The sequence below is a fragment of the Vicia villosa genome, linkage group LG4 (assembly GCF_029867415.1).
Source record: "Vicia villosa cultivar HV-30 ecotype Madison, WI linkage group LG4, Vvil1.0, whole genome shotgun sequence".
NCBI classification, from domain to species: Eukaryota; Viridiplantae; Streptophyta; class Magnoliopsida; order Fabales; family Fabaceae; genus Vicia; species Vicia villosa.
Window position 1 is genome coordinate 59,476,484 of NC_081183.1, and position 14,621 is coordinate 59,491,104.

At 34.6% G+C, this 14,621-nt stretch overlaps 1 protein-coding gene across 1 annotated transcript; it reads right to left on the bottom strand.

Annotated features, from left to right (window-relative positions):
• Nucleotides 1-8,466: 8,466 nt before the first annotated feature.
• LOC131594843 (transcription factor TCP4-like) lies at nt 8,467-11,242 on the bottom strand. The gene is made up of 2 exons (XM_058867050.1): nt 8,955-11,242; nt 8,467-8,856 (listed from the first exon to the last, which is right to left on the bottom strand). Exon 1 carries the CDS (start codon nt 10,237-10,239, stop codon nt 8,989-8,991), a length of 1,251 nt encoding a protein of 416 aa, XP_058723033.1. The 5' UTR covers nt 10,240-11,242; the 3' UTR covers nt 8,467-8,856; nt 8,955-8,988.
• Nucleotides 11,243-14,621: the final 3,379 nt, after the last annotated feature.

Here is a 14,621-nt window from a genome sequence, read left to right on the forward strand (position 1 = left end):
TTTTGGATATTTTCCAGAGATAGTTTAGAGATAATCAAGACAGAGATTTAATTTTGACACTTAGTTTTGGATGTTCTCCAGAGATATTTCAGAGCTGATCAACATACGTATTTAGTTCTGATACTTAATTTTTGATATTTTCAAGAGATAGTTCAGAGATAATCAAGACAGAGATTTAATTCTGACACTTAGTTTTGGATGTTCTCCAGAGATAGTTCAGAGATGATCAACATACGTATTTAGTTCTGATACTTAATTTTGGATATTTTCCAGAGATAGTTCAGAGATAATCAAGACAGAGATTTAATTATGACACTTAGTTTTGGATGTTCTCCGGAGATATTTCAGATATGATCAACATACGTATTTAGTTCTGATACTTAATTTTGGATATTTTCCAGAGATAGTTCAGAGATAATCAAGACAAAGATTTAATTCTGACACTTAGTTTTGGATGTTCTCCAGAGGTAGTTCAGAGATGATCAACATACGTATTTAGTTCTGATACTTAATTTTGGATATTTTCCAGAGATAGTTCAGAGATAATCAAGATACATAGATTTAATTCTGACACTTAGTTCCGGATATTTTCCAGACATAGTTCAGAGATAATCAAGATACAGAGATTTAATTCTGTTACTTAGTTCTGGTTATCATCCAGAGATATTTCAGAGATGATCAAGATATAGATTTAGTTCTGATACTTAGTTTCGGATATCCTGCAGAGATAGTTCAGAAATGATCAAGAAACGAGGCAGATATAATCAAAGATTCATTCTGACTCTTCACAATACAATTACTGGGTATGGTTCGATACAGATTCATCCTGGTATATGTCTTCATATATAGCCTAATGTACGACTCATTTTGATACTCACATCATCAACAAAATATCACCCATCAGATATAATCAAGACATAGATTCATTGTGATAAACTCTTCTTTTAATATAGCCTGATGGACGGCTCATTCTAATACCCTTCCACATATACATGGCCTAGTGTATGTCTCATCCTGACATTCTTCAATATATCCATCAAATACAATCATATGATTCATTCTGAAAAGCATCCGCTTCAGACATATTCTGAAAAGGTATATGTAACACCCCGAATCTACCCCGCAATTTAAATAACAATCAGAGTAATTAAGGATACGAAAACATGCATATTCAGAGTGTCATATTTTATCAACATAAGAAAACACAACATAATGCATCAAAGATCATATAATGGATACGTAACAATAGTCATGGGGAATCCAAAGTTTCATCACAACTATGCAAAACATTGCATAATGTAGCAGCAGAACACATAAATCATAACATCTCAACATAAAGAGAACTTGCCAACATGGCATCCATGAAATATCATGTCATCATACGAGTTAATATCAAAATCCAACAAATACAAGGTAACATAAAGCGACACAAATGGCGAAACCCCCCAGGTTCTACGTATCAGAGCATAAGACACACCGACGCGAACAATAAGCTAACGTCTACTCGTCATCAGTACCTGCAAGTTACCACCGAAGAGGTAACATACAACAGAAGGGGTGAGATATCATTCACGATAGAGAAATGTATGATAATACTTATAGCGGAAAATTAAGAATCATACACATTCACCACTTCTCAACATATGCATTTTTACAACAATCATATATATTATGAACTATCAAGGCTATATAATATTCAAGCAACATAGCATTCAAACATCATTCACATCATATAACAAATGAAACATGTTCATCATTGCATAATACCAAAATATGACTCAATATGTAACTCGACATAAGCCACATGCATGTGGTACCATTTGGAGTAAAACTCCCACTTTGTTTTTGCCATTAGGGCCACTTTGCATTTGCCATTTTCAGGCCATCGTCACATTTGCCATTAAGGCCACTTCACATTTATGCAATGGATGAGAATCAATAATGCAACATCCATATTCACGTCATTCATCACATAACAACTAAACATCATCAATTCAATGTTGTGATTTAACGACAACCACAATATCATTACTGTTCATAGCAATGAATCACTTCGCAATCACGTCACTTGTCATTTCAAATTACAATAATATCACTTCACATCACATAAAGCCATCAAGGAAGAAATGCAATTTTCAAAACATTGTCAAGGGCTATTCATTTATATATATCATCATATAGGAATTAATTTCAGCTTCACATAGGTTTAAACGACATATAAAAAGGATCTACGAATCAAAAGTTGCACATATTTGAGTTTTCCCAATTCTGCCTACCGTTCGCGCCGCCACCCTAAAATCTCATTCCAGACCAAATCCATCACATATTAGTGATACCTAGCATGTTACTACTCATGGGCAATCATTATAATATCATTCAACACAACAATTCACAAAAACCCAATTGATTTCACTCAAAACCTAACATTTATCAAGAAAATGATTCAATACATATAACCCCTAAATCCCGCCATAAATTATCATTATACATCCCTTTAGAATGAAAGAACCCCACCCATACCTTGGTTGGATTGAAGGAACCTCTAAATCTTCAATGGGTTCTTCTAGCTTCTCCTCTTCCTCCTTTCTCTTCTCCCTTTCTCTTATTTCCCAAATAACCTCTAATTCTCATAAAACCCTATTTTTGTTAAACCCTTACTATTTTATTATTACCAATGGACTCTAATTAACACCCCACTCTTACTAACACCAACTTAGGCCCAAATGCCAATTGTTTTACTAACTTAAGTTACTTACTAACAACATTAGCATAAAAAGTCAATTAATCACGTAATCACTTAATTCACATATAACCACACAAATAATACAAAAATTTACCAATCACACAATTCAATAAATAAAGCGATTAAAAACGGGGCATTACAGTATCTACTTTGGATGGCATCTTTAAGCCCATCTCCGACAACATTCTGTTAACATCTGGATGACATCTTTAAGCTCATCTCCGACAACATTCTGTTAACATCTAGATGGAATCTTTAAGTCCATCCCCAGCAACACTACTTCCTGCACCGGCGAGTGCAAATTTTAGGGCACTTAAGTGTTCAATCCTCTTCCACCTTCAGATCACGATAGGCAAACATGCCAATCTACCTCTTCAAGTTTAAAAAGATTGAACAGGGGCAACTGTTGTACCCCAAAATTTGCCCTCATATATCTATGAATGCCACTTTATTACGAATAAAAGTAATGGCACGTTTGGTAAGAGTGTAAGGTTTGTAGGTCCCAGGTTCAAATCTCACGTCTGACATTTTCTCTTTATTTGCCCTCTTCAAGTTTAAGAAGATTGAACAGGGGCAACTGTTGTACCCCAAAATTTGCCCTCATATATCTATGAATGCCACTTTATTACGAATAAAAGTAATGGCACGTTTGGTAAGAGTGTAAGGTTTGTAGGTCCCAGGTTCAAATCTCACGTCTGACATTTTCTCTTTATTTGTTACTAACTTTATTTCTGGTTTAAATAATTTTCAAAAAAAATCACAAAATTATATTTTTCTATTATTTTTAATTAATTTTCGTATTTAATTAAGTATGTATTTTAAAAATTTTTGTTTACTTTTTTCATTTTTAATTATAGAAATTATCAAAAAAATCATTAAAAAAAAAGTAGATTTGAAAATTTTCTTTCCCTTTTTTTAGGTAGAAATACTTATTTCTAGAAAAGAATCATTGTAATTAGTTAAAATAATTTTGAGTCTTAAATTGAATAATATTTTATTTTTTAGGCCTTAATTATTTTGATTGATTAAATAATTTTATTCTATTTTTAATTGACCTAGTTTGATGTAGGGACTAACAATCAACCCTATTTCTAACCCTTCTCCACCTCCCTCACGAAAACCTACACATACAAAACCCCAATTTACAAATCTAATATTTTTCCATAGTTTTTATGTTACCACTGTACATATTCACGCATCTCTTTAACAATCCTAACCTAGCCTCTCACTCTCACGTACACTAACATCCAACAATTAACCCTTTCACGTACAAAAATTATTACCAAGCTCTTATCAACCCTTACTTTACACCTTTCTCACTAATTTTCACGGCAACAATTTCTAATCCTTTTTCTAGAAACTAACAATTCTATCACTGTTCTTTGTAACTAACATTCTGAAGTACACATACACACTTTCTACCATTAACACATTTGTTTTCTTATCAATAATCTTGTAGTGTAAATCCAAACAATTTCATCATGTTACTACCTTCAACGATTACGTCATAACCCACCAAATTTTTAACCTGTGAAATTTTCAATAACACATCCGCCACCTCTAACATAAACCTATCCGGCTATCCCCTTCAATTTCTGAAACCAATCACTCACGATTCTAACTTCACTATTAACGACGACAACAACAACAAATCAATTAGTCTTCTTTTGTAGGAAGAGAGAAGTAATAGAACAATCATCATCTTCTTGTTTATTGTTGTTTGCTATTCTTGTTTTTGCAGAAAAAAGAGAAAGACGAATCCAATCGGAAAGCCGCAACACCGGATCTGTGGTGCTCCGTCCACAACAATTTTCACCATCCATTTACTTTCAAATCTGCAACGCTTCAACCGATACACCAAATCGCAGCAGATCTGAATCTCCACTCACAGCCGCTCATCTTGTCGGCGAATCCTCCGTTCACCGCAAACGCCGCACCTCCACCATTCGCACCACCAACAAACCGGTTCCGATGAAGCCCCTTCAGATTTGACCACGTGCAGCCCCAAACACGTGCCGCTGTTGAAGACCGTTAACCACCTTTTCGACCAACCATCACTACCACGCAACAACTGACGCGCCGCTCCGACCACGCAACTCCAATCTCTACCCGCCAAACACGCACACCGGCCAGACCTTCGCCCTCTGCTATCGCGCGGAGGCCGCCTTACAATACGCTCGCTGATTCAACCGACTGTGATCGGTTCCAAAGGTTAGATCCATACTCTACTGCACTATTTTCTGAATTTATTGAATCATTGTCTGGTTTAGTTGAATAAGGAATTGAGAGAGAACATGGAATTAGCAAAGAAGAAGAAGGCATTGTCTGTGTCTTTTCTCGTAAACAAGTAGTGATAGTGGTTATTACTTACTATTTAATTGTTCAATTTTCATCGCCACTTGTCATTACCCTACTGGACCGAATTAAGTTGAAAAGTCAAAAGGTATGGCTCTAATTTTATTTTTTTCCTCTTTCTGATTGTTGCTACAAAAGGGGGCAGATCCGCACGTGAGTTTCTTTGTTTTTTTTTTTAATTATTAATTATTTGTTTTTTATTTGATTTAGGGTTTATTTTGTTAAGTTAGTCATTGGGCTAGTGTTTATTTGAAGCCCACTTCTGTTTGCTGATATTGTTACCGCTCATTCAGACTATATACCATCTCTGGCCCAATAACTTAGTTTGTTTTATCTTGTTTTCTATATGTTATCATCATATTTACAAAACAAAAAATGATAAGTAGTTTTTTAATAAATTAGGACTTAATTTTAGGTTAAATAATTAGTTATTAACTAGATAATTTAGGTTTGTAACTAATTTAATTAGGTTTAGCTTTAATCCATAAACCATAGAAAACCCTAAAAATGTATGTTAGGTAGGTGTTGCCCATTAACTATTGTCTAGGTTTTTTTTACCCGTTAGGTTTCTAATTAATTAGGTTTAAACTAATAATTAATTAGATAATTTAGGTTTACCTTCTTAAAGTTTTTTACCATAAACCTTTTCATTATTATCCTCCGCATCTTAATTTCTCGTTCGTCTAATTTTAGTATATTTTTGTATCTGCTATGGGTTTGTAATAATTAGATCATTTTATTTTCCGCAAAATTTCTATTATTGTAACTGCCCCAAAGCCATATAATAGTTGTAGGTTTTATTTAATTTTCGCGTCTCGTTTCTTTTACTATTATGTAACTGCCTCAAAGCCTTGTAATAACATAGGACTTTATCTTTCTACTTTTACTTTCTACTGATATAACTGTTAAATGTATGGCTAATAGGATTGTATGGCAAGACTAAAAACAACCTAGAATAACCCTAATTTTTAGGATTAAATTAATCAATCACTTTCTGTTCACACACTCACCTTTAGGGTAATCCTCTCTTATGCTGCCTTTCGAATAATAGTCAAGTCCCTCGAGCGTAGGGATGCCTAAGCCCGTTGTCGTCATTTCAAAAATCATCATAAAGATCATAGTCCCTTTGATGTTGCCTACGATATAAATGATCTTGTCCCTCGATTAAATGACGATAGTCCATTCGAATGCTAAAGTATCCTTACTTGTTGCCTTTATGACTATACGATGACCCTCGATGTCCCTTACATCCAATGAAAGGAATTTCCGCTAACTAATGGTGTGGATAGTCTCTTTCCCTCAACGAAAGACTTAACGAACAAAAAAGACTTTAAAATTAGGGTAGGTAGTTCTTAATTGCTTGCTCAATTCAAACACATTCAAAATGCTTTTCACACCTCCTTTTCAAAACTATTTTCAAATACTACACTTTGTATACATCCGTACGAAGATCATTACAAAGTTAAAGCTCTTTCCAAAAATGTATTTCTAAACACACACTACATTTTTCAAACATTTCAAACAAACAAAGTTAGCTAAACAATTAAGAACTCACGGATAACCATGGATACAAAGGGTCCTTACACCTTCCCTTTGTATAAACTATCCTCCGAACTCAAAATATTTAAAAAGTCTTTCCTGTTCTTTTTGCCTTTCCAAAAAATTGGATAAAATAAAAGTCGGTGACAATTCTTGTTATCCGCAACATTTCAAAAAATTAATTCTCCCACCATATTACAACCGTGATTGGCTTTCATACTATATTTTTGATAAAATGGAGGTGACACGATCCAAGAGACCTTAACACCACATATTCATCCAAAACCTTAAAACAATGACATATAGATTACCCCTCTTATAAACCAACATTTCTTTCCTTTCTAATCAATGTAAAACTTTAGCACTCTTCATACTTGAAACTTAGTACTTCTAAAGACATTTTAAGTTTTCATAAGCATGACTCTTCACCACTAAAGATTCACCACTAATGATGCAAAGAACCTATCATGCAACTTTAGCACTTCTCTAGCTATATGAATATTACCATTGAATGATTTCAGGCTAAAAAGTTGTACCATATTGCATGTATATTGATATATTCAGTCATTAAATATTTGCAATACCTGAGAGTTGTGGTATGATATTTTTAAGAGTAATTAATAATCGAATTAAGATTTACGGCACGCAATTAATCTTATTTATTAACCGACCCTAGAGCCACCCCTATCGACCAAAGAATAATTGCCACGATCTGAATAAAGGGCAAGGGCTTTTCCACTTCATTATTACTGTTATCTCCTTAAAGAGCATTCCTCTCAATAGGACATTTCAAAAGGTTTTTATGAGGCTATACTACAAGGTAGGGAGGGACCACAAACAGGTGTACAAGCATCAAACTTTGGTGGCCTCCATGAGTGTGTAAGTGTGTGTACTCTTTTCATAATTGAGTATCGTTGTGCTCAATTCTCATCCATCCCCATCCATTTCCTGCCTCCCCCATATAAGATTTCGAAAAGAAATTTAAAAAATAAATAATCAATTTAATTTTTATTTAAAAAATATTAGATTTATTAAACAATTAATGTATCTGATAATCAGATATATCAATTATTCAATTAATCAATAAATGAATTTTGCTTATAATATGGGAGTATGTTTAACCAAAGTGAAAGTTGTGATCTATCCAATATAAGTGATTGAAAACAAACAAAAAGAACTTATGATTAGTTCCAAAAGGAAAGAATGGTGTAGATAAAAACTATGTATCAACCTTTCTATTGGAAGATAAAACCATCCCTTGAACTAAGTATTTGTAGGTAAGTGAGTGTTAACCTTTATCATTCCTAATAATAAACCTTTTGAGTCACTATCATATAGCTTACTAAACTATAAGAAGAAAAAACCAAAAATATGACATGTGAATTGTGATGGGCAAAGGAGCAAACAAACCGAAATGAATCTAGGACACTGCCCTTATACTAAGGTCGGAATCAACTTTCATACAATATATACAAACTGTTTCTTTCGTCCACAGTTACTATTGTTGATGGACAATGACTTGTCAGTCAAATGCTACCAAAATTTCAGGCACGAAAGAGATTGATATTGATTCAGATATAGATTTTACTACTAATTGTCCTTCCATCACAAGGAAGCTGAAAACTAATTGGACTAGAAAGCAGTTAAAAATAAGACCTATCCTTATTTGAAACAGAGACAGCATTAATCATATACCAACATACAAGCCACAATCATACACAAGTTTGGATATGCAAAGTTTATAATGTCGGGTTATTTGGGTTTAATACCTTTTTGTGACAAGGAGAAAATGCTTCATTCTGCATCTTGGGTTTGCACCAAGTTGGAAATAAACAACAACTTTTGAGCACACTAGCTCAATTATTTTAATCTGCATGTTTTTTTCCAGATTACTAGTCGAAACTAGAAATGGAATAAGTACAAATTTAGAACATACAACACAACTACTACAAATTGTAATCCAACAACAAAGATGAAACAAGAGAAACACACATAGTCTTGGTCAAAGCTTGAAGAATAAATATAAAATGCATAACATAACCGGGGGATTGAATTTGAAAACAGGACTGAATCATTCAAACCAGATTTTCTTCGTACCCACACGGTTTTTATAAGCCATTGAATTGTAGTAGAAACATCTGAAAATCCAAACCCAAGTTATTCTGGAAGGACGCCAACCAAATCTTTCTAGAAAATCATCTTCAAAACAACCTGTGAACCTGAACACAGACAAAAATATATTAAAAAATAAATTGCAAGTGAGAACATAACAGATAGAACTCAATTGGAATTTCAAGAAGTGGTACTAAAATAGAACCTGAAAGTTTAGATTTTTTTAGTTAATGTTTCAATCAATGGCGAGAATCAGAGGAAGCAGAGGACGGTTTATCAGATACGCCGTCGTGTTCCTCGCCACCTTGAATTCGTGTTGGTATACGAAAGCCGGAGAATCCACCACCTGAGGCAGAAGCCTGATGGATCATCGGCGAAAGATAGTGATGGTGGTGATCGGTCATATTCGCCGTCGCCACCATGGATGGATCTATCCAAGCACGAACTGAAGGATTGTTACTGGACTGAAGGGGTCCCCTCTGAGAAAAAAGCTGGCCAAAACCACCGAAAGCCGGCGCAGGTGTGCTGAACACAAATCCAGCGCCATGGCCACTGTTACCACCATCTGCAGCATTAACATTAGCATTAGCATTAGCATTCCAAGCCATCATTCTATGCAATCTGCTATGGTCATGTTCCTCTTGATGCTGCTGCTGCTCAGACCACATGTTGTTGGTTCCACCACCGTCGAAACCGAGTGAGGAGTTTCCGGCGTAAAGTACTTGGTGATTGTGGTGGTGGTCATTGTGGTTTTGAGTTTGATGGTGAAGCATAATAGGATCTTGAAAAGATTGCAAAGAGAGGCGGAGATCTTGCTGAGTGGTTGCGGCCGTTCGGGAGAGCAAATCCGGCGGTTGTGGGTAGCTGTGAAACGACGTCGTGGGCGTTTCAACTGGAAAAAAGGATTTAATAGTATCCGCAATGTCAGTATCCAATGAGCCATGAAGAAAACCATGCTTCCCGCTACTGTTGTTATAATCTATCTCTAATGGCTGGGAAGAAAATTGTTCCTGCGGTATTCTTCGCTCTAATGCCGCTGAGCGGTGGTGACTGGTGGAGGCGGTTACTGGACTGTTGTCCACCGGGGACTGCCGGCGGTACAACTCGTTAGTTTGCTGCTGCTGTTGTGGCGTTGAAGAGCAGGTTGCGGTGGGGTTCCATGCCGGAAGTTGAGCGAGTTCGTCGATGGCGGACTTTGCTTTTTTGATAAGCCAATCGACTGCTTTACTAGGCCGGTCGTAGCCCAAGCGGTCCTGCACGTCGTAGAATTGGATCGCGGTGTGTGCGGAGAGTCGTACACGGCGGTCACGGGGACCTTTCGCGGTGCAGACTTTGCTATGACGGTCTTTTCGGCCTGTTGAGCGGACAATGTGACCTCCTTCCACCTCCACGATTTCTCCACCTCCACCGGTTCTCTTTGAAGAGGTTCCTGCTGTTTTTGTTTTTGTTGTCGGGGTTGCTGTTTCGGCTGATTGTGTTGCTTCTCCCATCTTTCTTGCATATTCGATGGAAGAGGAAAAGGATGATGTTGTTGCTGCTGCTGCTGGGGGTGGTTGATTTGGGTGTAGCGGTGGAAGAAAAAATGAACGTTTTTTCGGCGGTTGAGTTGGTTCTGGTTCTGGTTCTGGCTCTGGTTCTAAATCTAGATGATGTTGGAAATACGGGTGATGAAAAGGAAAGGTTGGGTCTTGGTATTGATAGTGTTTGTGAGAAGAGTTTGGTTCATCATCTTCTTCTTGTTCATCTGGAATATGGTGGTGAGGGTGTTGTTGGTTGTGTTGATGATGGTGATAAAGAGGATGGTGATTTGTTCTGGGAGGATCCAGACTCAGACCCTTATTGTGTTTATCTTCTTCCAGCTTTTAACACAACACTACTATACTAATGGTTTTTTGATACTGCCACCACTCTGAAACCCAAAAAACCAAGAATCAATGCTTCCCAATTCCATCACCATCACTACCAAAAACCCAAGAATGAATGCTTTGTTTATGAGCCTAACCCATTTCTCTCTCTAAAACTGCACCAATTTTTGCCTTTTTTTGCAAGTGGAAGAGTTTGTTTGTTGTGCACTAGTAATAATGATAATAATAATAATGTTGCATTAATAAATGAAAGAAAGTAGTGGGTTAATATCCAGTGGAAGAGGTGTCCTGTTGTGAAAAATCCAGCAAATTTTCCATATCTCAACACACAGGAAGACAAGAGAAGGAAAGAAGAGAGAGATAAGAGTAAATAAAGAGTGTATAGTATAGGGAAGAGGAATTGATTCTGACCCTATAAGAAAGAGGGTTTTGATGATGATGGCAGTGACAATGGGTGGCAGTGTTTGGTCAGAATGGACGTTTTATTTCATCACTGCACCTCTGCTGCTCTTCTTTGTACTATCCAATATCCATTCATTCATTCATTCAACTTTCACCAATTTACTTAACATTATTAATGGTAAAATTGCTGGCTGGTTAAAACTTATAACTGTTGGTTTTTTATTATTTCAAAAAGGAGTGTGTAAGGATGCCTTTGTTGGAGATAGATCCTTTCTATGCATGCCACACCTTTTGAAAGGGACAACATCACACCTTTTTTTTTCTCTCTCTCTTTTTCTTTACTTTTATTTTTCTCATTTAAACGAAACTACACGGTAACATCAATAGCTGAATTTACTTCTTCCTCGAAACTACTTAACTTCTTCTATCTGGTTTGTGAAATTACTGTATGTATATGTATATGTATATACGTCATCTTCAAGGCTTCCTTTTCTGAAAGTAACACTGTCTGCCTAAGTTTTTGCATACGGTTTTCATGTTCTTCCTAAAGTCAAATTGTTTCCTTTTTTCGTTAGAGTAAATAAGCCAGGCGTCTCCCCATTGAATAAAAAAATAAGTTCAAATATGCTACTATTAACATGCTAAGTATATCTTTGATTCAAAGTTTGAAGCTTCTAAAATTGATTTTACATGTTTAATTTTTATTAGTAGAGTTAAATTTTTATAAAATTGATTTTAATTTCAAAATAAAATTTGTTATTTATAAATTCTAACGTGATTTTTATATCAAAATTATTATTCTCCTAACTTTTATCGAAATGTATTATACAAACCTAAATTATTACACATTTAATTTATTTTTATTCAAAAAATTATTTTTACAAAATTAATTTATTTAAAATTAATTTTTAGCTATGGTAAAATCAAATACACGCTAAAAAGTTTTTCACCTTATAAGTAACTCTTCCTTAATTATAATATAGGGTTTGTTTGTTTTAACTTTAAAAAAATAAATTTTTTTCTTGGTATTTTCAAAAATAGATTTTATAAATTGTTTTTTAAAATATTATAAATTTTATATATTTGTTTTTTCTAAATTGAAATACTAATTTTGACATCCTATAACATAAATATATATTATTGAAGATCAAAATATAGTTAAAATCGCAATTTTTAAAAAAAATTATATTTCAAAAATGGTTTTTATGAAAATTTATATGAAACACCTTCAAAATTAAGTGATTTTTTGAAATTTAGATATCTGAAAAAAGTTTCAATAAAATGATGTAACATCTAAAATAATATTTTGAGAAATAACTATTCAAACCAAATTTTCATTTGAAGTTTTAATAAAAAAATTCTTTGTATTTTTTTTACACAAAATTATGTTACACTATAAAAATCATTTTAAAATAAAAAACAAAACAAACGGACCGAGAGAGCGCATCAAAATCAAAATAATGATTTTATTGTAATTAAAATTTGTACTAAATATAGTGTTTCTTGACTTAAACATATCTTATATTTAGAATCAGAGGAAGTGTGCCAAAAGCCTTATTATGAAAGGCATCATTAGATGGTGTTGTTTTTTGATCTATTTCTAAGGAGTATGTAGCGGTGAAAAATTGAGACCGAGGTCATTGGATTGACCTAGTTCGTTATTTTTAGTGAAAGTCGACACCGCGCTTTATTGATTTTAAAGAAAATGAGAAAATGAGCAAAATAAAACCCAAAGAAGTTTTTAAATCAAAACTAATAAAAACAAACAGAGATCTTAGGTTCGAAGGTTGGTTATGCAAGGGGAAGGTATTAGCACCCCTCACATTTGTAGTACTCTACAAGAACCTCTTTGAAAATATATTTGTTATTGTTGTTGTTTATGTGTTTTGTGAAATAGAGTGGGATGGTGAGAAAAAGAAATTCTAAAAAATGTGTTCGGCAAGACATCGCATCTTGTGCATACATACCCCTTAAGTGCAATAGGGAAGTCAAAGCATTTGTAGTTCCCCTTAAAAGGAAAATAATGAGCCAAGTGGCAAAAATCTTTTTAGGTGTTGAGCTTTAACAATACTCAGCAGGTTTTTAAAATGTTAAACTTTAATAATACTTAACAAGTTTTAAAAGGTGTCAAGCTTTAACAATACAAGTTAAGGATGATTTAAAAGAGTGGTGGTTGACCCTTAATAATACAAAATCAGGGTTGATTTAAAAGAGATTGAGCTTTAACAATACAAAACCATTTTTTAAAACAAGGAAAAAATGCTAAGCTTTAACAATACTAAGCAAAAAGTAAAAGAGGAGGAAAAGAGAGTGAGTACCTTGACAATTTTAGTCAATACCATTCTCATTCCTTTGGATTTTTAGCAACAATGATGAATCATTCATCTCAAGCAATCATTAAGGGTAAACATCTCAAGTGGTGTGTGTGAGACATGTCATGCGTATTTATGAGTAAAATCAAGGGTGAGTTAGGACATCAATTTATGTAAACAACTCAAGTATAAATGTTTGATGAATAAAAGGAGTGACATTCCTCGAGATCATATCATGTATGTATAAATATGATGTGATGATGGATGGGTATCTCGTGTATCTGGGGTTATAGATAATGTATATATATACAAAGGTAAAAACATAATCAAAGTATAAAGTACAAAGATGTAAATCAACAAGTATATGTACAAGTGAATAAACAAAGAGAGGTCATGGCAATCAAGTTATATCAACATGGTATTTACATTGAATCAAAGGAAAAGATCAAGAGATCTTAATATTATGGTTTTAGCATATGATAACGCGAAATTATATCATATATTTGACTCGATTTACATGAACTAATTTACCGTTTTTATCTACTATATTGCTTCACTTTGGTACTTTCACTATGTTTTCAGGTATTTACATTTATCTGGGCCTGGATGAGAGAAAAGGAAGAAATTGGAAGAAAAACAAGCTCAAAAATACGTTTCTTCAGAAGTAGCAGAAAGTGTTGCATATCAGAGGATTGTTCCATCCGGCACAACATCCTGACGATCGGCACAATTGTTAGTTGTGCCCCTCGGCATACATATCACCCCGTCTGGCACAGAGCTACATCAATAAAACACAAAGAGGCCACGAAACAAAAACAAAACGAGTTCTCCTACAAATCCAAAGACCAATTCAAACGGAGCAAGTCACACTTCCTATATTCTAGGAGAATTAGGTCATGGCAAGGGATTATAAAAAGGATTCAGTTACCAATTTGGGCTCTCTTTCCTTGGTTCGATCATTTTTGTTCAGAGCTGTGTTTTATTCTTAGTTATGGTTTAGGCATAAATTATCATTTGTAAATGTGGTAGTTTCTCACATCGAGGAACTACCCACTACAAAAAAAAGTCTCCTGCCACGGCCAAGAAACCGAGGCTATATTCAAAATAACCGTGGCGTAACGCTGAGGCCACGGTTTGGCCACGAAAGTCCAACTACGGAATATGCAGGCGTGGCCTAAAGTATAGTCCACGGTTTATTGGTATATACCACTTTTTTTGACATCCGTGGCTTTTATAGGCCACGGTTTAGGTAGTTTGATTAAGGCCGCGGTTTATATTTGCCATGATTACAGA

What these genes read in the sequence shown, in the direction of transcription:
- LOC131594843 (XM_058867050.1), bottom strand. Translation starts at nt 10,239, where the DNA reads ATGGGAGAAGCAACACAATCAGCCGAAACAGCAACCCCGACAACAAAA.